Source organism: Lycium barbarum, chromosome 4 (assembly GCF_019175385.1).
Source record: "Lycium barbarum isolate Lr01 chromosome 4, ASM1917538v2, whole genome shotgun sequence".
NCBI classification, from domain to species: Eukaryota; Viridiplantae; Streptophyta; class Magnoliopsida; order Solanales; family Solanaceae; genus Lycium; species Lycium barbarum.
The window spans coordinates 31,148,199-31,176,027 of record NC_083340.1 but is presented as its reverse complement, the minus strand read 5'-3'; the positions used below and the strand labels follow the sequence as shown (position 1 = coordinate 31,176,027).

At 34.8% G+C, this 27,829-nt stretch overlaps 3 protein-coding genes across 16 annotated transcripts; 1 reads left to right on the top strand and 2 right to left on the bottom strand.

Annotated features, from left to right (window-relative positions):
• Positions 1-3,190: 3,190 nt before the first annotated feature.
• On the top strand, positions 3,191-8,742 carry LOC132635790 (lactoylglutathione lyase GLX1-like). 5 transcript variants are annotated; one of them, XM_060352317.1, is made up of 9 exons: positions 3,202-3,454; positions 4,402-4,606; positions 4,697-4,821; positions 4,913-4,977; positions 5,309-5,521; positions 5,618-5,665; positions 6,359-6,466; positions 6,620-6,760; positions 8,604-8,742. In XM_060352317.1, the coding sequence occupies exons 1-9, from the start codon at positions 3,313-3,315 to the stop codon at positions 8,646-8,648; spliced, it is 1,092 nt and encodes a 363-aa protein (XP_060208300.1). In that variant the 5' UTR covers positions 3,202-3,312; the 3' UTR covers positions 8,649-8,742. The 5 variants fall into 5 exon arrangements, with proteins under 5 accessions (XP_060208304.1, XP_060208302.1, XP_060208303.1 ...); XM_060352318.1 differs by lacking the exon at positions 8,604-8,742 and adding an exon at positions 7,609-7,875 and having other exon boundaries at positions 3,208-3,454; XM_060352319.1 differs by lacking the exon at positions 5,618-5,665 and having other exon boundaries at positions 3,193-3,454.
• LOC132635789 (VAN3-binding protein-like) lies at positions 7,656-11,073 on the bottom strand. 3 transcript variants are annotated; one of them, XM_060352316.1, is made up of 9 exons: positions 10,326-11,073; positions 10,130-10,195; positions 9,459-9,527; positions 9,366-9,387; positions 9,015-9,281; positions 8,582-8,746; positions 8,456-8,505; positions 8,215-8,272; positions 7,656-8,125 (listed from the first exon to the last, which is right to left on the bottom strand). In XM_060352316.1, the coding sequence occupies exons 1-9, from the start codon at positions 10,596-10,598 to the stop codon at positions 7,932-7,934; spliced, it is 1,164 nt and encodes a 387-aa protein (XP_060208299.1). In that variant the 5' UTR covers positions 10,599-11,073; the 3' UTR covers positions 7,656-7,931. The 3 variants fall into 3 exon arrangements, with proteins under 3 accessions (XP_060208299.1, XP_060208297.1, XP_060208298.1); XM_060352314.1 differs by having other exon boundaries at positions 9,015-9,387; positions 10,326-11,048; XM_060352315.1 differs by lacking the exon at positions 10,130-10,195 and having other exon boundaries at positions 9,015-9,387; positions 10,326-11,057.
• A 2,611-nt stretch (positions 11,074-13,684) lies between these two features.
• On the bottom strand, positions 13,685-23,361 carry LOC132635787 (casein kinase 1-like protein 3). Of its 8 annotated transcripts, none has more exons than XR_009580747.1 (17): positions 23,013-23,361; positions 22,872-22,912; positions 19,981-20,050; positions 19,101-19,249; positions 18,720-18,815; positions 18,493-18,563; positions 18,028-18,089; positions 17,885-17,948; positions 17,685-17,769; positions 17,385-17,511; positions 16,860-16,942; positions 16,628-16,691; positions 16,067-16,158; positions 15,714-15,791; positions 15,481-15,579; positions 15,156-15,210; positions 13,685-15,063 (listed from the first exon to the last, which is right to left on the bottom strand). XR_009580747.1 is itself a non-coding variant. In XM_060352312.1 (15 exons), exons 1-14 carry the CDS (start codon positions 23,086-23,088, stop codon positions 15,738-15,740), a joined length of 1,134 nt encoding a protein of 377 aa, XP_060208295.1. In that variant the 5' UTR covers positions 23,089-23,361; the 3' UTR covers positions 15,248-15,579; positions 15,714-15,737. The 8 variants fall into 8 exon arrangements, 2 of the variants coding, with proteins under 2 accessions (XP_060208295.1, XP_060208294.1); XR_009580746.1 differs by having other exon boundaries at positions 15,156-15,201; XR_009580744.1 differs by having other exon boundaries at positions 15,714-15,888; positions 23,013-23,359.
• Positions 23,362-27,829: the final 4,468 nt, after the last annotated feature.

Here is a 27,829-nt window from a genome sequence, read left to right as displayed (position 1 = left end):
CACTTTCAGTGAGACCTGGTGTAAACTCACTTGAAAACATGTCTTGTAAAGTAGCTTTCGGCATTACTTCTCCCAAGCACTCTTCTTATACCTTTTATACGTTTCAAAACACTTCCCATATTAGTACCATTATATCCCCGTCTTACGGGTCAATCTTAGCCCGAAGGTACGAGGTGTTACATGCTCAATAGTGTGTTTCACATTAGTTAGCCAAACACAAATTACTTCTCACAAAAAGTACTTTTTTTTAAAAACACTTGTCAAAATAAACTAGTTTTAAAAGCTTGGCAAAATAAACTATAAGAGACATGTAAATAGTAAATAGAGTTCACTTATTTATTAAAAATAAATTAATATGCACAAAGATTAGAAAGTTGATATGAGTAAAGGGCAGCCCGGTGCACTAAACTTTTTCTATGCGCGGGGTCTGAAAAAGGATTAAACCACAAGATTCTATTATATGCAGCCTTAGCGTACATTTTTGAAAGAGACTGTTTTCACGACTCGAATCCGTGACCTTCTGATAAGTTACTTAAATTAATACTTTCTTGTAAGACGAGCAAATACCTATTGTGACAGTGAGAACAGAGGGTGTATAATTAGAAAGCTATAAAAAGAAAAAAGAAATACCATACATCAAATTTTTATGTACTTCACTTTTATAGGATTGCCAGTAGAATCTTGATAATCTCCTTATACATTACATAAATGTACTACACTCAAACCTCTCTGTAACATTACAGTTGGGCCCGAAATTTTTCAGCTGTTATACACTTATAACAGCATTGACATTTAAATAATACTTCACTGTTATAGGCAAAAAAGATGCATAAAGTCTAATTTTCATTTTTAATTGCCAAATTCTAAGCTTAATCACACTTTGTATAACGAAGGAAAACCGTTTAATGATGAAAACATATATACATACATACATATATATATATATATATATATATATATATATATATATATATATATATATATATATATATATACATATGACTTTTTTTGTCATAAATAGTGTATTAAATTATCAATGTCATAAATAGTTTATTAAATGATCAAATATTTGGTCAAAATCTCTACACTTATTATTGGTAATCATATATATTCTATTTTTATACAGATGATTAATTATTATATTACCAAAAAAAAAAATAGCTGTTATATGGGAGTTAATTTTACAAAGAGCGTACTGTTATAAAGTTGGTTGTTGTTGTTATAGGTGAGATGCTATTATAGAGAAATAAAATATAACATAAAAAATCGGTTCCGAAAAAACTTGGCTGTTATAGAAAGGTGCTGTTATATGCAGGTGCCGTTATATAGAGGTCTGACTGTACTACCGTTGTTAAACATATTAAACGTTACTCTCTTCACCCATTTTTAGTTGTCTGTACACTAAAAATAGTTGATCATTTTTACTTGTTTAGTTTGAAAAATCAAGAGATATTTATCATTTCATAATTATTTTACTATTATTATTAATTATTGTGTTGACAAGTTCAAAGAAATTTTAGTGGTTTCACAACTTTTAAAGTATATTTTATTGATTTCAATCATTAAGTTATTGAGCAATAATTAAGGATGATATAGGAGTAAAATTATTATTCTATTTTTGGCTTCTTAAATGGACGTGTCAAGTCCGTATATGATAAGTAAATATGGATAGAAAAAGTATAATTAAAACATGTGAACTTTCATGGATCTCTCTTCAAGTTTGTTTTCATAATATCGACCTTCTTTGTAATTTGTAATTTTGAGATTTTACACTCACCTTCATTTTGTAAATATTTTTATGACAAAACATATTTAAATGACAAATTTTCTATGTTCTTCCAAATCTACCCTTTTGTGAGTACACATGTTTGCTTTCTCTCACACACAGTAACACACCAATTCACCAATTCACCAAAAAAGACAGTCTATTTGGATGAGCTTAAAAAAAGCAGTTTATAAGCTGAAAACAGCTTATAAGCTGCTTTTTCTAAGTTAAGCCAAACGGACCAACTTATTTTTGGGATTTTTTTAAGCATAAAATGACTTATAAGTTGGCTGGCTAAACACTCAAAAAAGCTGAAATCAGATTATAAGCTAAGCCAAACGGGCTCAAAGTCAAGATGTGAGGGATATCAAAAATCAAAACCACTTTAAAGAATTACGTAGGTATTTTGTAAAATTCGCTTAAACCCGTTTTTAAGCATCTTTAATCCTTCACTCCTCCAAACACACTAGAATTGTTCTTTTTCTCCAACTAATTAACTTCCTACTCACTTTTTTTTGTCGATCTAATAAAAGAGAAGTTCCTATATAAGCCCTTAAACGTCTCTATACTCATTTTCTTTATTCAATTATCATATTCGTCTTCATATCGTGTTTACTTATCCTTATAATAGCTTTCAAATTGTTAAATTTCGAAGTGTTATCATTGCTTCTAACCTTTGGCCATTGTTTTCTTATGTTAATAAATTGAGTTTGCAGATTTGGTGAGAAGACTTTGTGCATTACTATATTAGATTGTTGAGATGAAACCAATAATAAAATGTGCAACACTTGGAGGGCTGGTGTTATTAATTTCGCTTCATTGCTCGTCTATTTGGATGGGTAATCCAATTCTTTTATTGTTATTATCGGATTTTGATTTCACCTTTTTTATTTTGACTGAATTTGTGTGTAGTTAGTGTTACCAACAAGACAAACCTAGAGGAATGTCTCTGAAATTATTCCCTAAAACTTACTTAATTCACCAATTAGTAATATCATACAAACTGGAACATAGAAAATATAATTGAGCAATATTATTAGAATTAAGGGTGTTTTTGGTAAGGAGGAAAATATTTTTAAGAAAATGTTTTACAATTTTTTAATGTTTGGTTGGTTAAAATATTTTATTTAGGAAAATAAGTTTTTTAAAAATGAGAAAAATGATTTTCCTAATGAAGACGGGAAAATAAGTTGCATAAATGATATTCCAAGTTCATTGTCTCCTCTCACCTACCTAACGCGCTCATCCCTTGACTCCCCCCCCCCCCCCCCCCCCCCTCCAAAAAAAAAAAAAACCCACACCCGAACCCCCACCGTGTTTTACTAGGTTACGTATAAATGTTCTTGGAATAAATATTTTTTGTTTACTTACCAAATACTAGGAAATAAGTAAGAAATCCACAAAATATTTTCCTTTCATACGAAACACACCCAAAAAGCTGTTTTATCCAAACCCATACGTATAAATCAGCAAAGTAAAGTTAGGATAAAGTTTGATATAGCAGAGGACAGGAGCGTTACAGAACTTACAGTTGATAGTCCATACAAATGGCTCTACAAATATTTTCCCCTAAAATTCAACAGCCATTGAAGTCCATTTTTCCTTCTTCTACTAATAATGGGTGCAGTGTATTTGTGCCTTGTGCCTACAATGCATCTCGCAGGCTTGCTTTATTTCAACTCACTACAGGTTCTTGAATTTCATTTCTTCTTTTGTACAGTAGTTCTTATGAATATAGTATTGCTCCATGATTTTATCACATTATTTTGATAAGTAACTGAAAAAAGAAATGGCCTTTTATTCTTATCTTATCCAAATGCAATTCAAACTTATCTAACTCTTAAGAAAAAAATGACCATGGGCAAAACATGAGAAGGGAAAAAAGAAGATAGTGTTCTTGATATTTTTTTTTTTCAAAGTTGTAGATATTGATTTGGGGAATTGTGTTTTTAGTAGTTGTAACAGTGCAATTTCAGTGCTTCAGATAATGAATTGTCTGAAAAACCTTTGTGTTTGGCAAGTTGGATTGAGGTGCTAACACTGGATAATGGTGTTGCAAAGGCACTAAGTCTCTTTAATCCCATATGAAAAAGAAAAAAAAAAAAAAAGGGTCTTTTGCTCAGAGCTAGATTTTAGCTATATAGGTTTTTGAATTGGTAGTTAACTCACTACTCAATTGTAGGGCTCATGAGCCATTGTATTAAGAGTTATTTTGATTAACGATTTCCATGACGATCTTTCAATTCTTAAAAAAAGTTAAAAATGTAGTAGCACATTTCATTGGATTGATCAATTCAGTTAATTAGTTGTATACAACTGATGATCTAATAATTACATGATATAGGATGTCGATCAATGGGGAGCGAACGAATATGGAATAGAACTAGTAAAGCAAAACCAAGCTCACATAAAGACCTATTATAATTTATACAGTACCCCAAATAAATGTTGGGGTTATCAGTTGTTCCTGCAATGAGCATAAAATTCTTTGTTACACTCGTTGCACCAAAAGATCTGACCAAGGACTAAAGAGCAGTTGAGATTATGGATCTAAACATAACTTAGTATAGACAAAAATAAAAGACTGGAAAATGGTGTATTAGTAGATGACTTACTGAAGTTCATTGGTTTTTCAGCCATCACTCAGTCACAGTTATTCAATGGAAAAGCACCTGAATCTCTTAATGCTGAAGGGAAAGTGATCGAAAGTGGAACGATTGCTGAACTGGCGCAGTCGAATATTGCCCTAAGTGATGAAAATGCATCAGAGTGGATCAAGCAAGACAAAAGAAGAATGCTTCATGTCGTTTACCGTGTTGGGGATTTGGACAAGACGATAAAGTAAGTTTACTTTTACAGAGAAAAACGTTGAAGCTTCAGTACTATGTTTCATATTCCCAACCAGGTATCAGAGATGTTCTTGTGATACAGGTTTTACGCAGAATGCTTGGGAATGAAGCTGTTAAGGAGGCGAGATATACCAGAGGATGGTTATTCAAATGCTTTTCTTGGTTATGGACCTGAAGAATCAAATTTCGCTGTTGAACTTACTTACAGTAAGGCTCCTCATAGCTGGCAGTTAGCACTGCGCTTTCTTCGAAAATTATCTATTGCACTTTAGGATGTAATAATCATTGTACTTTTCAGACTATGGAGTTGACAAGTATGACATTGGAACTGGTTTTGGTCATTTTGGAATTGCAGTTGAGGATGTAAGTTGTTCATAAGATGAAAATTCATTGTCGGTTCAATGTATACTTTCTCTGACGTCATACAATCAAGTAAACTAAGATTACTAAAGTTTTACAGGCATTTAGTTGAGTTGCCCTTTTCCTTCTTTGATTGGTCTTCATTTTAGAAGTTACTCTACTCCTCATTACTTGCCGATGACTTTCATACATCTTGCTGTTAGAATCACCAATATTTCAGTTAGACACCTTTAGAAATGATTTTCTAATAGTAATACTTTCTTTTTTCTCCCGTAATTGCTTATAGAAGTTCAGAAATAATTAACGTCACATGTTTTTCGAATTTTCCATATAGGTTGCTAAGATGGTAGACCTAGTAAAAGCAAAGGGAGGGAAGGTCCTCCGGGAACCTGGTCCAATCAAAGATGGAGGACCTATAATTGCCCTTGTGGAAGATCCTGACGGCTACAACTTCGAGTTTCTAGAGAGAAGTCCTACTCTTGTGCCTTTCCATCACGTAATGCTCCGTGTAGGAGATCTTGACCAGTCCATTAATTTCTATAAGAAGGTAAACTGCAACATTAGCTAGATGAATATTCTTGTATATACGTGCTTTTTTTATAGCAAGAAACACTAAATCTTCATTGTTGATTAATTTTGCAAGGCATTTGGCATGGATCTTATTCGTAAAAGAGATAATCCGGACAACAAAGTGAGTTTATAGGTTCTTTTGCAAAATAGTCCTTTGTGGTTAGAGTTGACTCAACTCATTCCTTGAGGCTTTGGGTTGGATGCTTGGATTCTTTTATATCGTATGAGAGCCACTTAAATAGGCCTATCTTCTCACTTGTAAGTCGGTATTAACCTAGAGGGAATTACATGTGAGAAAAGTGTGTTTATTTATATATTGTCTCACATTGGATTTAAAAGTGCTTCCAAAGGGGTTTATAATGGAAGTTAGTAAAGGTCTTAAATGTCATAGTAAAGGTCTTAAATGTCACTCCACTCAATGTTTTATGATTTTTGATTGAATACTCTAATTGTTTCATATGTTTAATTGTGTGAACCCTCATGTAAAAGTTTAAGCTATTTGAGAGGGCAATTTTATTTATTTGTGGCTGCAACACCTTTAATTAAGCAACTTCTCATTGGTGTTTCCTTTTGCTCTTGGTTTTCTCTCCATCGGTTTTGCAAACACACTTCATGTTCAGGGTGGACGATTTCTGTCATGCTAGATTGGGTCCCAATACTAGGATGGCCATTCTTCTTATATTCTCTTTGGATTTTATTAAAGTTCTGCTCCCTACACCTTGATATAATGCTTTTTTTTACTTGAACATTTCTTTAATGCTAATTTATGGGGTTGTCTCTCCTCTGTTTGTTAATTATTAACACCTGTTCTCAGAACACAATAGCCATCATGGGTTATGGACCTGAAGACCAAAATGCAGTTCTGGAATTAACATATATTTACGGTGTCAAAAGCTATGATAAAGGAAATGGTTATGGTCAGGTAACAGCATTCAAACATATTACTTCGATCTGTTGTTTAAGATAAGTAAAATTAGCAGACTCATTTGAAGTTATAATTGATCATTGATTCTTTCCCAGACTTCAGAAAATTCTATAGGTATCAGCTTGTAAGGAAGATTCCATATCTTTGCAGATCGCAGTAGGAACAGATGATGTCTACAAGACTGCAGAAACTATAAGACTGTATGGAGGGGAAATTGTACTTGAACCTGGACCCTTGCCGGGTATCAACACCAAGATCATGGCATGCGTTGATCCTGATGGTTGGAAGACAGTAAGTCATCAGCAATTATGATTATTTTGGCAAGAACTGGTGGTTTCTTTTCCAGCATTAGACAACGCACCAAAACTTGTTTGAAGACATCTAATGCTTGATTTTGTCAGAATACTAGTTTAAGAGTATCTATAATTTGAAGGCGGTTATCTACCTTGAAGTCATTACCATTCACTATCTTCTAGAGGAATGGGACAAAGACAAAAATGATAAAAAGATCAATCATTGAAAACTTATCTTCGCTAACCTTCACTCCAATTGGCTAGTATCGTGCAGAATAAGTAATACCTCTAGACGCTGCTGACCATACACTAGGTGAGAGAGAGAATAACTGGTGTTTCAAATCTGCAGTAGAGACATTATTTTCTTCAATATGTGTAAAACAGATGACGCTCTATTCCCTATATTCATATGTTAATTGACCAACTAAGTTTCTGGTGTAGCATCATGTGTCTTAGCACCTACTGAATTTAGGAAAAACAGATGTTATTTTTTTATTAATTCAAAATTTGATGGCTAAAACATTATTTCTGCAATCGTGAAACTGAAGTTATAATATCTAGGTCTGTTCAATTGAGACATAGGATGTATCAGTAAATGGCAAAAGCATACACCGCTATGACGTTGGTCATTGGTGTAAGGCTTTTGGCTTGTGAAATGATGCTATGTTGAATCAAGTTAGGGAAGACTACTCATGTAACAGAGTTGGAATAAAATGTTCAGCTTCAGTGGGAACACTATGTTTTCACTAGTGATAAGTATCAGATTAGGAAGGATAAAAAAAAAAAAATAAAAAAAAAAAAAAAATTTGCTGTCCGTCTTAGTTCTATACATTTGTTATCTTGCAGGTTTTTGTTGATAATGCTGACTTTATGAAGGAATTAGAGTGAACAAATGCAGGATAACCCAAAACATCTCAATCATGCACTAGGTTTCTGAATAATTTGTCACAATTTGTCTACTGATATCATTCAGATAATCTATTCTGACATAAATCAGGGATAGCACATTGTAGTGCCATTTTCCAATATGTAATCTATCCCTATACAGATGTAACAGCTTAAATCAATCCATTGCTTCTCTGATTTGATACCATAGTTAGAGTTTGGAAGCCACACATTGTCAACTGCTCTAAAAACTATGGTTCTTTTTTTGAAATGTTCATCCAAAGTCATGTCCTGGTCATGCGGCAGCACAACATTTGTTGAATCCCATCCACCCACATTTGTTTCTCCCCTTTGTTTCTGCACTCAAATTCAATCATCCTCTCAGCAGTTTGTATCCCGAAGTAGCACTTCTGCTCGTCTTGTTCCTCATCTCGTCCAGGCCATGCTGGTATGTCACAATAGACTGCAGAGACCATACCTGGATACTCATCAAGCACCAATTTAGATGAAAGTGTAAAGGATCACATAGACAATTTGATCCTAGAGTGAGTATTTGTTAAAGCTTACATTTCTTTTTCTTTGTGAATGTTCCTGCCATGTACTTGCTTTTCATTTTAACTATCACCTGCTACCAAGATTCATATTCGCATTTTTGTTATGATGATATAGGGAAGCATGAAACAACAACCACGTGAGCTGCATAAGTAAAATTTGTTGCATTCCATTTAACAGTAACGCAGATCTGAAACACAGTTCGTTTGTTTAATAGACAGTATATCCATTTAGATGGTATACTCTCCAATATTACCTGCCAATCAGGGCTTATATTGAAAGAGACTTGTTTCCAGTGGAGATCTCCTGCATGAATAGAAACATTGTTGAAAAAAATGCAATATCTCTTGCAAGGTAAGTGTAGTTACTAAATTCATTTTACCTTTTCTTGTACGTTTGAGCAGTTCTCCCCCTTTGGCAACAAAACTAAGAGCTGCTGTAACAGTTGATTCTTTGCTACCTTCGACACGCTCATCAGCTAGTGCAACAGCTGCAGCTCCATTTCCTTTCTGTAGCCTCGCCCTTAGAGTGGCAGCGCCTCTCAATGCTGTAACGGTGAATGCCAATGAGATAGATTAGCATTACCAGTTTAACCGTCCTTATATTATGAAACGGTTGAGGGGAACTGTTGGCATCCCTATAGATAGCAAATGTTCTGTGTATCATATAGTAGCAACAGTTGGAAGATGAGCATGACTATTATGCAAAGTATGCCATGTTAAAGAAGAATACAGGAGCTGTTTTTATTTATCATATTGGCTGGGTTTGTGCTCTCTTTAGATTAATGGACCCGCTGAGGCCAGTTGGCTTAATACCTGTAGCAGCTCCAGCAGTTAGAGTCATGATGTCTCCACTAGTTCTTGCATTGATAGCTGAATTTATGATTGATAAGATTTGGTCCTGTTCAGCACCCATGTCCTCTGCAATTTCAATACAGTGGGATGCAACTAAAGCTGCTGCAGATGCAATTGCCGTTGAAATCTTTGAAGATGTCTTGTGTTGGGCTGTGGATTTCTCTGGAAAAGTTACTGATGAGGTTGCAAGAGCGGCCACTGCAGCTGCAACCCCTGCTACTGAAACTGCTGCATGCACATGGGCACTGTGAGTTCTAAGCTCTTGTTTTTTCTTTTCTTTTTGATCTTTCAGCCATCTACCCAGTGTCTTACCACGCATTACGGTCCTGTAGAGCTGCATTATGCCAGTTTTAGTCTTGATTGTTCAGAGGTAGTAGTGAAGTAATTATCAAAATAATTGTATACCCCAGCTTTCAACAAATGATGATTGGAGAGGAAATCTGGATTGAGCGCCTGATGTAGTAAAAACAATTCCTGCACATATCAATATAATTAGTTGTGATTAAGGATGTCGGTTACTGATCCATAAGGCACAAGTATAGTTATTCAGCTGAGTGCAAAACTGAGAGAGTTAAAGAGTAATTTCGGGAACAAGGAAAGAGATAAGGGTAATTCCATCAACCTAGAGGGCACTCCAACATAATTTGTCCATATTTGGATTCAGAAAATGATGATGAGGACTTTGTGGTTGCTTTTTCAGCCAAACGCATGCTTCTTTATTGTAATGCCTAATCTGTAGTTCAGAAAAAAGGGTATAGCACTACTGTTACTCCTCTAGCCTAATTATAATTCAACTCTTCAAGTGCATGATTTCATAGGACAATTAATTTCCTTTTTCTTTTAGTGAAACACGCATTTCAAACACCTTACTACCGTTATACATGCCTTTTTGCTGCATGCTCTTAAGAAATATGAATAATCTAACATTATGGAAATTGTTTTCTGAAGTACGATGGTGTACTTATCCTTGTATGATTTCAAAGTGGGATGTAAATATCCAAAAGATTTGGTTGCATGCATGCATATGCAAGTAGATAGGACCCCCTTCCCCCCTCTTGCTTCTCTCTTTGCTTTACCTTTGTATCATCACTTCCCCTCGGAGAAACTGGAGGGCTATCACAGTTAGGTAGTGTTTGTTCTTGCTGCAATTTAAAGATAATAAGAGTAGAATCTTGTAAGCAATCAATGAAAGTAAGCATTTCCACAACAGTACTCGTTCTCTAGACAGAATTAAATGAAAAAAATAACAAGCTTTAACGAAGAAAGGCTTACAGGTTCCTCAATAATCGAGGTCTTTCCATGTTGTGCTTGTAACGAAGGGAACGACATCTTCTCGTCTGGATGACTTGTTTGTTTTGTGTGAGAAAGAGCTTTAGAGAGTTCCTTAGCTGACAGACTCCATGATCTTGCAAGGAACTCCATAGATTCGGTAGGAGTTTCTGGTGGAGGGCATGACACTGATAGCCAATTTGCTGCACTATCTTCATTGATCCCTTCCAACCTATTTGACTTGCATTTAACACCGCAAGAGCCCGCCGTTTCCATTATAACCACTCAAAGGAGGAGATCAGTGTGTTATTAGCTAATACAAATTTCGTTCAAGTAGAAATTTGTGCATGTTTTTGACTTTAACTGCACACTTAATTTTTCCTATATCAATTTGTTTATACAAAATAAAGTTAACATAGTATCCATGGTGGAGGAGAATGAAAAAGAAAAGGAATAGTGTGATATATATAACACTGGTGATGGAGTATTTCAAAAGGAAAAAAGAATTAAGAGTAAGAACTTCAAAAGTCCCTCGAAATCTTGAAAATTCAAAAAGAAAGAATGAAGTGGAAGACTGCAATACATAGTATATTATGACACTGGATATCGACAGGTCCCATTTTAAAAGTCCAATTAAACTTTATCTCCAACTTCCCTTTGTCTTTCTACCCTTATTTCTTCTTTATACGTAAAGGGTTAAAAGATAAGTTCTTGAACGGCGGGCATCATGATGACTAAAGAATAGGGACCCTCCATGCATAAATATACATGCATATATTCTCACAGCAGAAAATGATATACCCTTGACCTTAAGTTATAATACTATTTTGAAGTCCAAAAAGCTGTTAAAACATATGGTGTGCAGCACTAGATGATCAAAGGGCATTTGCTTTTTGTTAACATTTTAAGCTAAGTGGTGAAAGATGGAATTGAATTTCTTACGACATTTGTTCGTGAGTGACTTTCTTTTCCTTTTCTTCTTTTTGGTTTTCCAAAAGTTGTGTAAAAGAAAGATACAACCAGTAAGAGGAGTCATTGGCATACGATATAGTAACAATTTTAAGAATCAATAACCAAATAGTACCTCACCCAAAATGATTTTACTTTAATCAGTTTACTGTGATGTATCCTTTTGTATGTCAAGAAATTATCGAGACAAAAGAACAAGCGCTAAGCAGCATGGTTAACCAACTGATTTAACTACTTTATCTTGTCTCATTCATTCAAATAATGTTTTCCATTATTTGTCGTTTAAATAATTCATTTCTCTTCTGAGTTTTGCTTTCTTTTCTTGGTATTGGGGGAAGAAAAGAAAAACTATGTGAAGCCCTTTTGCGTGTAATTCATTTGAATAGGGTGTACAAAAGAAACAGATAAACTGCACCAAACTGATAATCCGAACCAAACCGGAAAAAAAAAATTCGACTAGTGGTTTGGTTTTAAAAAGAAAAACCCGACCACTATTGGTTTGGTTTGATTTTAACTAAAAAAGGTTAAACCGAATCAAACCAACCCGATATTACATTTTTTAAATTTCAAAAATATTTTATACATAAAAATATTTATTTATAATGTAATTTATAAATATTTCTTAAACTTTTTCATAGTTTTTTGTATTTTAACATATTATTTCACTTGGAATTAGAATTTTGAATGGTCCAATAAGTTTTATAGCCCATAGCTAGATAGTAGTAACTCAAATAAAACTCAACAAAAATCAAATCAATACTAATGCTAATAAAAGAAATTCAATTTTAACGCTAGGAATGACAATAATATTGTATATCTATTCTTTAGTTTTATATTGGTTTAGAAAGTGAAAATACATAACTTAATTTTATTTTTTCTTTAATATTTAGACATGTAATTAATATTTATTAGCCGTACTTATTTTAGCATGACTTAGTACTTTTAGATTATGATCATTTTCTATATGCTTTATAATTTAAACGTACTTATTATAGCATGACTTAGTACTTTTAAGATATGATCATTTTATTTTATGCAATTTCATTACTTTTTTTTGTTGAATATGGGTACAATGTCATCTCTCATCTCACATTTTGTGTTATTTTCTTAAAAAATATCTTAATTAGATAGTCGTATCTTACTAGCAAGTTATATGTTTAGTATGAAGACTTTACCGGAAAAAACTCGAAAAACCCGAGCAACCCGAAAAAACCGAGGTTGAAAAATCAGACTTTTGTTGGTTTGGTTTGATTTGGTTTATAGATTTAAAAACCCGATGCAATTGGTTTGGTTTGGTCTTTAAAAATCCAAACCAACCCGATCCATGTACACGTCTACATTTTACGAATCACTTTTTTTTTTGGGAGCCATTGTTTTTGCAGTTGTGGTTAAGTCATACAACTTTCTTAATCCTTTATTTTTCTTTATCATGCTTTAGTAAAGTAATCTTTCGCCTAATTTCGGGCTATGTAGCACTACTTATATCAATCTGAGCATTAACAAAAACGCCGAAAAGCAATAATGATTGAACAAGAAGAGGGAAGAAAGGAGAAGAAAATAAACAAGTATCTACTTGAAAATGGGGTTTTATGACTCCGAGGCAATCAACAAAATAGAGAAAAAGAGAGGAGCATCTCTCTTTAATTGACACTTTCATCATTACTAAGTGTCTAATCATGTCTTAAGAGATAGCAAATGGAGCACTAAGTCCTTTGGAGGTCCCAACTCCCCTTTCATTACCACTTTATTACTGCAAGTTTAGGAAGAGCCATTTGCCTTTGTGATAACCTAAAACTCGAGAGGTTAATTTAGTAAGTAGACGCAGTATGTGAGGAATGTTAGGTGGTTATTAAAAACATATTTTGTCCTTGATCACCTAAATATGGTTGTACAAATACTATTATCACTATTGCTAGGTTTTATTTCATCGTCTTCGTTATAAAATGATTATTATAGTAATTACCTTTCAAATAAGGTGCTGAGGAGCGGTATAACTTTAATATATACATTCCTCTACTAAAAAATTACAATTTTGGCTGTTGCATCAAAGCTCCTTAATTCTTGTTATTATAATTAATATACTTTTATTACTTAGAGGCTACTTGCAACTGTGTAAACTCTTTTTGACAATCGTATATTCATGTGTTTTTTCTGTGCTCCAAAAATCTGAAAATAACATTAGGAATTTTTCATTTCCATTTTCCAACTTGACTACAATCCTCCTTTACGTTGTATACAACCAAAAAAATGGTTTTCCTGTAATATCAGGGTGAATGACGTGAATCGACATCATTGCTACATCTTTACATGTCCTTTGTTTTTGTTTTTGGTTTTTCTGGTATTTCTAGTGACGTTTGATTTTTTTTTTTTTTTTTAAAGAAACCTCAATAATCTGCCTGTCCCTGTACACATCACTGCTTGAATTGGTTTCTATAACTTTACCTTATATGATAGAAGTATCAATTGATTCCTCCCCAAATAAGCATAAACAAGTTTTTATGCCACATATCAGTTTTAATAATTCATTTGGATAGATGTAACACCAATTAATTTCTTCCAATTGTAGGAATGAGTGCTAACTGCTTATTATTTCGATTATTAATAGTATGTACGTGGTAAGACGCAGCTACAAATCTGCCACACCAGAAGCACCTTGTGAAGAAGAAAAAAACGTCTTTCACATTTCATAATAACTTCATTTTGAATGCTTAAATCGTAACCTTTATAGCAATAGCGCGTTTTAGAGGAAACAACATACCGGAAGCTACAGAGTAGGATCTTTTAATTCACATCACAGGTGGAGTGACGATTAGTTTTGGCATGTTAAGTGATATCATTATCACTGAACTAAAAATACCTACACTGTATTTCCAGGTAAAAGAGTACTTGAACATTGAATAAACCAATGCGCTTAGGTTCTCAAGCCTGTCACAAATCAGGAACTAGATAAACAAACTTGTGTTTTATTCATTTAAATTCAGCACAAAAATTTTGAACCTGAAATTGGTGTTTGTGAGGTCAATGCAGAATAAAACGGAAATATATGCATACCACCTGTCCGATATTGTACCTAGTTTTGCATCTTGTAGCTTTTGCTAAATAGCACTCTCGTGTTCTTTTCCACCCAAATTTCTCAATCTCCGAACGCCATCTGGTACTGAAGCTGAAGCTGAAAATACACCCCCACTAACCCCCCAACCCCAATAGAAAGGAACCTTCGGGTATGATACATGTCAAATAGTATAACATGAAGCTAATGGAAAAGCTTGAAACTTCATGGTTCAAACTAGTTGAAAGTATCATCTGTTTCATAGACATATGGAAGGCCTCTTGGTATATTTTAAGTTGAGTTCTGCCAAAAAGTTCAGCGAATTCAACAAACTAGCCTCTTGACAGAACATGACCTAAACTACTGACTTCTTTGTCCCATATACTATTTTAAAGAGAAATACAGAGAGGAGGGGGGGGGGGGGGGGGGGGGAGATATTTGTGAGCTAAATACATGAAAAGCCTTATTGAAGCGAAAATGGCCAACATGTAGTAGTATGAAGATTGTTTTTGAGACATGATAGATAAAATTAAAGGAGCAGAAAAGCTATGGCTCCAATCACACAATACCTCTGACTCCATGTTACAGAATTCCATCATCTCCGCAGCAAGTATACGATTATAAACAAAGGCAAGGTTGATTTTTTATAAGAGCCATGATGGTGCCCCATTGGAACTTCAACACCAAAGGCAGGCTTCATCATCAAGAATGACATATAGATGTCTGAAATTCATGAAAATTTAGCAAATAAGCTATAACATATACACAGCTAAAGACAAGGACAGTGAGAACCTGAAAAACAACTAAATATATACCTGAAATGCTCTAATACCGAATTTGAGCTTTCAGGAACTTGAGCACCTATTAAAACTGATGCACGTAAACATCGAGGCTTTGCACAAAGGAATTAAAGAAATAAAATTCAGATAAAAGTGCGATAAAACAATCAAACATTTGAATGTCACTTTTATGCTCTATTAGAAAAGGAATGAAAGAAACACTTTACACATTGCTTAATAATGAACTGTAGCTGGCTTAGTCAATGTCCTATTGTTCAAGACAAAGAAAACTTAAAAAGGACAACCAAGTTTTGATAGGCCATCTTTTAGCAACATCCAATGCCTTATACTTCATAGTCACCTCGAGATGGATAGAATACTGGTACACATGGCTCAAGTGAATTCAACATCACGAAGTAGACCTTGACTTCTTCGGCACTTCTCCCACATACTATGATCCCTATTTTTTCCAAAAAAAAAAAAAGAGAGAAAGAATAGACTTACTAATCCACGGCCTGTAAATGGAAACAAGCACCAGCTTATGATGCAACTTAAAAGAAAGAAAATCAATTTAATTGGAGAAGATTCTCCTACCAGTTCACCTAGAAGACATCCTGCTCAAGAAATGCAGCTTGCTGCTTGAAGCACCAGCTTTCCCACTTTGTGCATGACCTACATTTCCAACTTCAATTGAATCTTCGTGTTTTGGGAAGCTTCTCTTGAAGGCATCAGCCAACGATGTAGAAGGAATAGACGCATCGCTTGTTATCTATAACAAATTAGAAATATAGAGCAATCGTTTGCAACATGCATATACAACAAACAAGACTATTAACTGAAACATGAAGAATGTTTTTATGGTAAAATGCCACTCAATATTGAAGTTTGATGTAACTAAAATGGGATAGATAAAATCAACAAGAGTCTCCAGCCTACATTCAACTTACATTTTTTCCAGTACGATTGTCCGGTTTCAGATTGGTTGCTGATGCATCACCACGTACAAAATTACCTGATATCTTCTGTTTTGTAGCTTCAGCTAATGAAGATATAAAACAGTTACATATCAGTAACTCCCAAATAAAATATATAATTTGAGATTTACTCCTCTACATGCAGATATTAAAGGGAATCGATGATTGCCAAGACTATAACAAGGTCCAGGTCAGCTAAATGGAGAAAAACTAGTCATACTTGAGGAAAGTTCATATAAGTTTTAATATTCAAAGAGCAAGATCCCAGGGATAAATCTGATGAAATTGAGTCATCCGGGAAGGTCTAAAGTCGAACTTCCCTGCGGATCGTAAAACCACTACTTATTTTACACACGCATCTCTTTTTTTGAAAATGCTACACACACGCATCTCTATAAGTTCTGTCTATACTGCAGCACTGAAAATTGACAGAATCCCAATATTACAAATTGCTAATGCTGTGAAATGGCTATCCTATTTGGAGATCGGAATAAGCAGATAAAAGAGCTAATACAAAACTGGAAGACAAGTTACCTTGCTTATTTAAAACCTTTGGCAACGCTCCAGTACCCGTCGTTACAGAAAGTGGATGAAGACTCTGCAATATTCAGTGACAGAGAAAAGAATATCAAAATGGGTTGAATAAACCAAACTTACCTTCTATAAATATGATATACAACATCAAATGTCTTCATACAGATAAAATATTTAAAAAGCCGAGGAAAACAATACTTTTGCCGAAATATGAAGTGATGAAAGTACTAACAGGTAGTTCTAGCTGCGACTTTGACCTCTGTGTCTGCTGATATTTCAAGATGGTCCAATCAAACACATAATCCATTTTATAACCTGATGGGATAGAAAACAGTAGTTACACAGTACAAGATTCAGAAAAGAAAAAAAAATGCTTAAAAATAACTGCCAAATCCTGCAAGAATGCATGTATACTGGAACTCTGCCCAAGAAAGATCAAGCCTACTTGCAAGAAACTTATAAAAGTAACAACAAAACAATTGAAAAAGTAATATTTCTTAATAGAGAATCCAATTAGCTAAAGAGTTTAGGTTTACCCTCTATAGTAGTATAGTTACGGACATAAAATAATTGATGCTTTTGACACTCCTAATCTTACATGTTCATGATTACAATAATATGTTTTCCAGATTTCTTTGGTTTTTGTTCTCAGTGAGACCCAAAAATATCCTATCCATGAGTCAGAGTACAGTAAGAAATGCAGCGACAACATAAAGTTCAGTTTACTTGTGCTAGAATCTGAATTTAAAATCCGTACCTTCACGTGTAAATAAGTCACGAAACAAGCGTTTCAGGAATCCATAATCAGGGCGCTGGTCAAATGTTAAAGAGTGACAATAATGCAAGTATGAAGCAAACTCCACCGGAAGAGATTTGCATAAAACCTATAGAGAGAGAATTGAATGTCAGTTGACTATCCATTAAACTCAATGAAATGAAACCACCGTGAATGTCTTAACCTAATAATGTTTTAAATATAGCACCCAGCTTTATATATTATATATATACATCAATTAAAAAACAGAGGAATATAGCCATCCAACTTTATAAAACAGACCTCAATTGGTGTTGATACTTTTTTCTCACGGATCTTGTCATATTTTTGCTTCTTTGTATCAGCTTTTAGACCCTGCCACGGAAGGCTGCATGAGAAAGTCAACCAATTAATTCTGTCAATAAGAGAAAAGAACAAAAAACAAACCAAAGAAAAATCAGCAACAGTGAATGAGAAATAGCGTAGAAGAAAAGTGGCCACACCTGCCTCTCAAGAAATATAAAAGAACATAGCCAAGAGATTCCAGATCATCCCTCCGGCTTTGCTCTAGAGATTTTGAAAAAAGGATATTTTAGTACACCATCCAATCTCAGAGATGAGATACCAACATACAACAGAATTTTACCTATTCCCAAATGTGTATTGCAACTGGCATACCTTGCTGTCCCTGTCAGGTTCTTGTTCTCTCTGTAACAGTATAGAAGGCAGAAAGAATAACTCAGCACCAAGAAGTGGCAAGAACATAAGACATTTGAATTGGGGAAGAAACAGAAAACCAGCAAAAGGCATTTCTTTCTTAGGTGATGAAGACTAGTGGGATTTTTCTATAAATAAATAGGATTTGACATTTCATTTTTGAAAACTTTCAAGCAATACACAGATTTTCAATCATCAACACCTTAATGATAGCAAAGGACCAAGTATCATATAAACAACAATGATAACAATCACTAAATTTTAAGTGTAGCGATCGAATTTTCACTTAAAATGAAGTTTTGTTACTGAAAAGGCTGGGCAAAAGGCAATATACCGAACATCAAGCTTCATATGCTTCCAGAGGAAAGTTGCATAAAACCAAATATACGCATACCTGTAAGGAATATGACGGTTTGTGACGGGGTCACGATATCTTTTTGCAAGTCCAAAATCAATAACATAGACCTGTTTTGTCAATAGGGACAACAAGAATAAAAAGGCAAAGGTAAAACAGAATCACAGGAAAAATAATAATTGACTAAATGACTATGTGGCTTGGTCCTCGGGGACTTCTTGCTTATCGAAATAAAATGACTGAAGCTTATCTGAAAATATCATTACCTGATTTGCCTTCCTGCCAAGACCCATGAGGAAGTTATCTGGTTTTATGTCTCTATGCAGAAATCCTTTTGAATGCAAATACTCTATTCTCGTAATCTGCTTTTGTCACAGAAAAGAATCCCCAGTATCGTTATGAACATAATTCCATGATAGATGTCACGGGATAAAGGCAGCAATATTAAAGGCACATAACAAACATGCTTGATGACACATAATTTCTGCAACATACTCTATCTAGAGACAACAGAGTACATATCAAACTTGCATACGCCACACTTAAACAACTAAATAAAGCCATAGGTAAAATAAAGGCCAGAGTAAGACTATTACACAAAACATGCATTACTCAAAAGAAACAGGAGTATGTAATATTTTGATTACCATCTGATCTGCCAACATTAGGACAGTTTTCAGTGAAAATTTCCTCCCACAGTGTACAACAAGGTCTTCAAGACTGGGACCAAGCAGGTCAATAATGAGGACACTGTCATTCCCATCAACCCCACGCCATTTTATATTAGGAATACCACCTGAAATCAAAACCAACAAGTAATAGTGAATACTCCTGCGTTTCAATTCATGTGGCAACATTTGAATAGGCACGGAATTTAAAAAAGAAAGTAAGACTTTTGAAAACTTGTGGTCATAACTCATAAACATGCCATAACATTTGTGTAGTTATAAGACTTTTGAAACTTGTGATCTTAAACATTCCACATCAGTTGTGTGCTATAAAAGCTTAACAATAGGGGTTAAATGGGAAATAAAGTTAAATTTTTTCCCAATTTAGAAAGTTGTCATTCTTTTTGGAATGGACTAAAAAGCAGTGTTGTCAAAGGCGCACTTAAAGCACACTTAAGCCCTGAGGCGAGGCTCAAAACAAGTTGAGCGCTTCGCCTCGCTTTATGTGCGCTTCAGTGTCATCATCAAGGCTCTAAGACATACTTTTTCTTGCCAATGAGCCTCTCTTGAAGAGGTGACACTAGATAATTTATATTTCACTTCAGCGTAATGTTTTTACATTTTCTTTGTCCATATATTTGTTCATTCATGCTTGATATTATTAGTCTTGGTCTAAACATATATATATTTGTCTTTTTGCACCATTGCGCCTTTTTTGATTAAAGCCCGTGCTTTATTTGTGCCTTGCGCTTAAAGCCCCAGCTGACCTTAGAGCTTTTTTGCGCTTTTCGCTTTTGATAGCACTGCTAAAAAGGAAATGTTGTCAAATAAAGTGGAATGGTGACCAAGGAAGACATACTTCCTCCCTGAAGTATAGTGTACAGCTTTGCCTCATAAAGCAACTGAGGGTGTCTTGTCTGCCTATTTTCCTGCAATCACAAAGAGCACAGTCAAATGACTGGTTCAGCCTGTCTAGCAACCACAACTGAGATTGTTCTTTTTAATAACCAACCACATTCTAACTCAAACATTGCTTAAAATTAGATATCCACACATCCTTCACCATGTCATGGATATTTCGGCATTTTATCAGTAATGTATTTTCTTTATAACCGTGATGTCGAGGCCGGTTTGCGCGCAACTTGATGCATTTTATCAGTAATATTCTAAGTATTTGTTTGAAAAATTCATAACTAAGGAAGACTATTTGTTTGTACCTATGTTACTCGGACTCTTCAAAAATGGACACGGGTGCATGTCGGATCCTCCAAAAGTAGTGTATTTTTGAAGGATCCGACACGGGTGCGGCATCATTTTTGGAGAGTCCGAGCAACATAGGTTTGTACTAACCAGGAAATACATCATGCTATAGAAATGGAAAATGTAGGAGATATATGGGATCAAATTAATATACAAACTACATTGGGTTGATCAGTATCACGTATTTTCAGATGGAGGAGCAGATCAACAAAAATCTTAGGAGGATTATGTAACAAATTCACGTGCTTACATATTGATGACAAAAGGAGTAGTTAATTATGTAATAAATCCATGCAAAAGAGGTGACTCGACTACCAACTCAAAGCAGCAATAGGCAAATGAGCATACCGAATTGGGTCTCAGAAAGAAACTCCATGATATTGGAACATGGGACCGAATTTGAACTAGAGGAGTATAGCAGATCCCTTCAAACAGCTAAGTACACAAACAAGGATGATGATGAAAGATTTGCTCAAGAGGAGAATGCTTTATGGAAGCAAATGTTTCATATAGATAAAAGAATATGATGATATATTTCTCATGCGTAGAAAAGGAAGGAAGAGGTATTATTCGGAATGGAGGAAGTTAATTATTTCCACTCTCAGTGGGGGATGGTGAATCCAAAGGATGCCCATCTTCTAGATGGCACTACTAGGGAAACGGTTATGAATATTTCCAAAAGAGGAAAGCACTTTATCGAGGATGATAATAGCACCAAATTTGGATTAATAGATGATGGATGACTGGCAGAGGGAGAATTTCTCATTGAGTGAGCAAGTGAAGTGAATTATAAAGGGAATGGAAAGGTTCTCGAGATGCATAGGATGAAATGAGGATAATGATATGAGAGTACATCTCTCAAAAGATCTATGGTGCAAGAGAAAGCCATAGGAGAATGCTACCCGCGGCCGCATGTAAACGGTTTGGCAATTGTTCGGTGAATGTCATAGAAGTTATCAAACGATTACTTGAATTTTGATGATCGATTGGCCATGTGAAATAAGTGTTAGGAGGACATCTAAGGTTGGGAATGCAACGAGGTTGAGAAATTTCTTATGCATGATTATATAGTAACTCTGCCCGTACGAGCTTGTCCACATTGCCAATCCCAAACCCGGATAAAGGAAGAGGATTGCGGTAGGCTGGCAGCTAGCATAAAACTAGTCAATTCATGATAAATTATACCAGGACGTGCTCACCCTAGGCACGTGTTTCATCGGCACACATATGTCGTAAAAAATAAGGCAAGGGTTCCATCACATTGCCGCCTGGATGTGACGGAGTATGGGCTAGAGTTCCGACATCACAAATGAGTATGGATAAAGAAGCTAGTCTCGCCACATCAGCGCCCGAATGTGGTGCAAAATAAGAAAGGAACTCACGTCATGGACGAGTTTCTAGAACCCCTTTCACACTCATGTCAAGTGAAGGGATTGCAGAAAAAAAAAAAAACTAAATCAGATCCAATTTATCATAATCGATCAGTTAGCATATTGGTTAACCCTTTTCTGAAACATGGAATAAAATAATTAGCTTACCAAATTTTCTATCAGGCCGTGAAAAAAGATTCAACAAAAGACATACATAAGTGGTAAAGAAGCTAGTTCCGCCACATCAGCATCCCGATGTGGTGAAAAATAGAAAGGGTTCCCGTATTATGGACAAATGAGGGCAAAGAGGCTAGTCCAATAGAGTCTACTTCACCCAGGTAGCTGGAACATAGGCTCTTTGACAGAAAAGTCGATGGAATCAGTAGATACCTTAAAAAAGAGGAGAGATAATATTGCAGTAGGGGAGGTAAGACATAAGATTATACCTAAGTAGCAGAGACGAAATGTTTTACAACTTAATCATATTGGTTGGAGTTAGCACGACAGGGGCGTAAGAGGGAAGGAGCATAATTTTGGGAATAACAACGCAGTTTGTGAAATGGGATGTCATTTTAACAGTGGACAACTTAAGAAAGAGCATAAGAATTTTTCTAAAATTGGTGTTCTTTAAGCCGCACGCTTACTTTGTATAAATTTTTTGACATCAGCAATTAGGTGCTTTTAATGACAATCTAAATCGATCAAAATTTTACACTAATAATGAACCAAAACATCTAAAGTCTGAATCTTGGCATACAGAACACTTCTTTTTTCCTTTAGCACATATCAAAAACTTCTGGTTATGGACAAACATTCATCATTTTGAATCTTTAACCTAAATGCCCCTAGTCCCCATTAATATCTACCCAAAAACAACACATCAAGCTTATCAAACTGATATGCATATATTTATAATGCTCAAAGCTGTACTAAATGATTAACATAGCTAGATATATAAAGCTGCCTAACAACAACTTATTAGACCAAGATATATCTATAAGCAAGATGGGAAAATTATAATGTTCAATGATGTACTAAATGATTAACATAGGTATATAAAGCTGCCTAACAACAACAACAACTTATTAAGGAGAGACTAAATCTAGGCAAGACAGCTTACAATTTTAACAGCAACAATCTCAAAAGTTTCAATGTGGGTAGCTGAAAGATTAGCAGAAACACATAAAAAACAATCAGAGTCTATCAAATATAACAAACCCAAATATCAAAAACAGAAAAGAAATGAGAAAAAAAAACAGACCAAGATATATAACCCCAAAAGAACCGCTTCCAATCTTTCTACCCAACTTATACTTCTCTCCAATTATTCTCTCCATATATAACCCCCAAAGTCAGTTCTTGATTCAATCAAGAAAAGAAGAAACAAAGGACTTTTGTGAATTTTCAGCTATATATATATATATATCTTCAGGTATATAAAAGTGAAAACCAAGAAGGGTTGAAGAACTGTTTTGGAGAGAAGAATTAAGAAAGACAAGAATAGTATATTACTCCTAACTCTTTGACTTTTGCTTCCCTAGGGACGGGATTTTCTCCACATAATCACCATTATGGTCATTTTGTGAGTTTTTGTGCAAATGGACCCTTCAATTTAAGAGTCTATCTTGTTTCCACCCTTTAAATATAACACTCGCCATAAATAGTCTTTTTTGAGTCGAGAGTCTGTCGGAAACAACCGCTCTATCTCTCTTTATGAGACTATACGGAGTATGTTGTTATTATTGTTGTTACTCACCATAAATAATCCTCTAAGTTTCTATTTCTGGTGCAATCTTGATCTGGAGCCAACGGGGGCAAACTAGATATTTAAAATTAGATAGAATAACTTTATACATTGGTGAGTCTAGTGACTACTCTAGAATTAAAATAGAGGTAAAACATAGAGTTTTTAGCTAAAATCATCCCGGAATTATGATCCAAATCTAAAGTACATCCTTGTGTTACCTCAGTGAGCAAAAACCATATGAGGTAACAAGGATGGGACTTGCAACTTTTTGGATAGTACATAAATGTTTGTTGTTTACTCAGATAACACAAAGATGTATTCTAGGTTTGCGTTATAGTTCAGGTATGATTTTAGCCAAAAACTCTCAAACATAACAAATTTATTTTTTAGTTTTTCAAAAACTTGAAATACTTTCACAAATTTGAAAAGTAACATATTTGCAGGATGTAGACAAATGCAACGAAAAAACATGGTTGACCAATTGGTTGGAATAAAATGTTAATAGCTAGAAAGGGAGATGAAGACGCAAGGTTAGAGGAGGAATATTCGAGAAGAAAGATAAAAGATATGTAATATGACGCTAAAAATATTTGAATGAGCAAGAACTTGTTAGTGCTTAGTAGTATATCATATATAATCAAAAGGTTAAATATCAACACCATAAGCAAAAGAATGACATGTGCCTAACTTCAGTAACATTTTTTTTGCTCAGATTGCCCTTCAAAAGCACTAGTCTTTAATTTTTGCCCCTTAAATTTGTGATCTTTAAATTTTGCTCTTCGCTAAAAGCTCCTTAAATCTGGGTTCGAATCCCCGCTCAATCAGAAAATTAAAAAAAAAAAATCTCAAGCCATAAGTTGAGATTCACATGCCGAGTTTGAATGCAAACTCTCCCTGCAGGCAGAGTTTCACATTCAAAACTCTCCTAAGGCCTAACTTTGCAATGCCTCAGGCAGAATTTTGAATGCAAACTCTAGCTGCAGGCAGAGTTTCAAACTCTACCTGCAGGCATATAAAACTCTCCCTTCAGGCAGAGTTTGCAACACTCTACCTGCAAGCAAAGTTTGAAACTCTGCCTGCAAGTAGAGTTTTGTTACAAACTCTGCCTTGCGATTTTTTTAATTTTTTTAATTTTTTTTTTACTGAGCCGGGCTTCGAAACTCAAACCTCATGGTATTAAAGATCACCAATTTAATGGAAAAAAATTAAAGACCACCCAAAAGAAGGGCATTCTTGCGAATTGCCCCTTCAGTAAATCTTGGACTTAATTGGGACTTAATTGAGAAATAAAATCATAGATTATAATTGAGAATTAATTTGTTCACCTAATGAAACTAACAGAACTTGTCAAAGGTTCATTCAGACAAACTGGTAAAATCTCTTCTTAGGTTTATTGCAAGCCTTTTATACCTTAAACGAGTAATTAGACACTACTTTATATATATTGGGTGCTGATCAACTGGACAACGAAAAACAGCCCAATAAGAGTTGTAAAGATGAGGTTAGTTCGCGGAGGCCAGAAGAAAATAACTGATTTTTAAAAAAATCAAAAGAAAATTAAATAAAATGACAAAAATTAATAAGAAAAAGAATGTGCGGACTGCTAAGTAGTAAATTAGGAACTAGAATTTTTCTTTTTAGTCGTAAAATTCATATTATGTTGAATCTCTTTTGGACTGAACTAAACTAAGTGAACGAAGATAATAATTAATATTTATTCTTTTGAATTGATTTTGTTTTGATAATGTGATTTTGTGCAAGAATGATGTAGTAAAAAATTCTATTTCAGATTGCAAAAAATTTCATGTTCAGATTTTATCGAAAATCACTTAGAGAATATCATTTCATTTTTTTGTGCGGATTGCCCTTCAAAAGCACTGGTCTTTGAATTTTTGCCCTTCGCCTAATATCTCAAGGTTCTGGGTTCGAACCTTAGCTCAGTTAAAAAAAAAAAAGGGGGGGGGGGGGGGGGGGGGGGAAGGAATTTCGCTGTCACGACCCAACCCGGAGAGCCATGACAGGCACCTGGCCTTACTCGCCAAGTATCACTAGGCATACATCTGTAACGTAATCATAAGCATAGGTGGGCCAATAAGGCTGCCATGAGATAACCTGCTGACTCACAGAAGTAATAGACTAAAATGAAACAAGTCTGAAAGGATATAACTACATAAATAAGCTGGTCATATTGTACGAGCTGACAAGGTCGTACAACATTTGACTGTACATAACTGTTTACAAGCCTCTACTGGAATACATGACATAAAGTGGTCAAGACAGGGCCCCACCATATCCATGCATATGCCTATGTAACCATGCTGACTCACAATGCAGCTCCGGAATAAGTGGAGTGCAACGACACTGTTTGCTGAACACATCCTACTAGGAGAGCCATCATCCTATAAATCAAGACTTGCGGGCATGAAACGCAGTGCCCCCAGGACAAGGGACGTCAGTACGGACAAAGTACTGTGTATGTAAGTCATGAGAGTAATAAGAAAGGGACATAAGAGAACATAAGATGTAATAAATGCAAACTGTATGTCTGACCTGCCTCTATGGACCAATGATGTACATAAATGTTGTACATGCATGCATGAGGTCATACTATATATATATATATATATATATATATATATATATATATATAATCCCATCATCATCGTTGTCGTAATCATCATATGACTAGCTGATCAGGTGGTAGTGCGTACATAACGCCGTCACCTTCCCCATACCCCATATATATATAGCGCCTGAGGGGTCACAAGTCTGTATATGCATATGTGTATATATATATATGCAATGCAATGCAAAACATGATAAGAGTACGAGTAGCTCTAGAGACCATACTGGATCTAAAGAAAGACTTCCTAAAGATATCATTATGGAACATGAATCAAATGGAACATCCCTAACTCTAAGAGTAGAATCATTATGGATTAATGTTACGTGTATGTCTTGTCCATAAGAATCATGCCAAAAAGAAAGAAAGGGACAGCCTTAACATTCCTCAAGTCGTCCAAGCCATCCAACAATGAGTTATTACAACTAGCGCGCCAATCCTATAACAAAGGAATGCATATTATAACTTATATGGCACTAGTATATCAAATGATAACTTTATTCTCATGAAGAAACGGGCAACATCTATCCTTATCCTTAGTCACGATAACATATGCATCAGCCAACAATAATCGCAACAAGTTTACATAAGCGAGCTTAAACTTACTTCAACAAGTATTCCCATGTTATACAAAAAATAGCCCAAAATATACTTCATAAATGATTATTTATATAATCTTCGTTTTCATGTCTATGTAGTAGAATCATAACAACACAACTAACATCTCATATGAGCCTCTTATATTTCAACAATCATACAAGGATATTCTTCAATCAACTCTCAAATGTACTAACATCAAGAATGATATACACTTCCCTTCTTCTCACCCATGAATTATAAACTCAACAAGATCTTAACAACATCAAATACTATCCAAATTCATGGAAACCATCCTAATAACACAACAACATGATCAAGATCAGCCCACAATTCAACTTATAGCCAAGAACAAGTTTAAGCTTTCCCTTTACAATTTCCTCATCTAACAAGCAGTAGAAAGGCTAAATAATTCCATAATCATGAAAACAAAGTAGTAGCTTACCTCCAAAGTCCAATAACTCAATTTTCATATCTCCGTATTCAAATTTCCCTCGGAACTGTTCCTCGAAAAAAATAGTTGCTTTTACCAAAACTATTTGATTCGACATAGCCATGCCTTCGAAGTTATCCAACACAGAAGTTTCTTCACCCTTAAATTCTTCCCAAGGTCAGCACAAGAAGCAACACTAGGATTCAATATAAAACCCCAAGCTTGGATCACTTAATTTGCACTTTTAACCTTTGATTTCTCTTGGAGATTGGTTAGATATGTTTAGGAGAGAGTTCTAGAGCTTTCATGGACTTAGGATTATGTTGGAATGAAGCGGCTGCTCTGCCCTAAAAATACGGCCAGGTATACTGGCCATATAATAAATACGATTCGTATCATTAATCGTATAATTTTATACGGACATCAACTTTCATTGCATTTCTCGAATTTGCAATATGTCAGTTGCATTGGAAAGAAGACTCTCTGAACTTGAATTCACATAGGTTATGCATTCCGTAACTTCTCATAAGCTAAGAGATATACCTCCCTAAAGTTGGACCAAAAATCCTACCTGGAATTCTGTCAAGCTTTCCCAAAATTTTGACAAACTTAATTTCTTCGATTCACTTGATCTCGAAACTTTTAGATACTTGCTTAACACTTGTTAAAGTCTTCCTT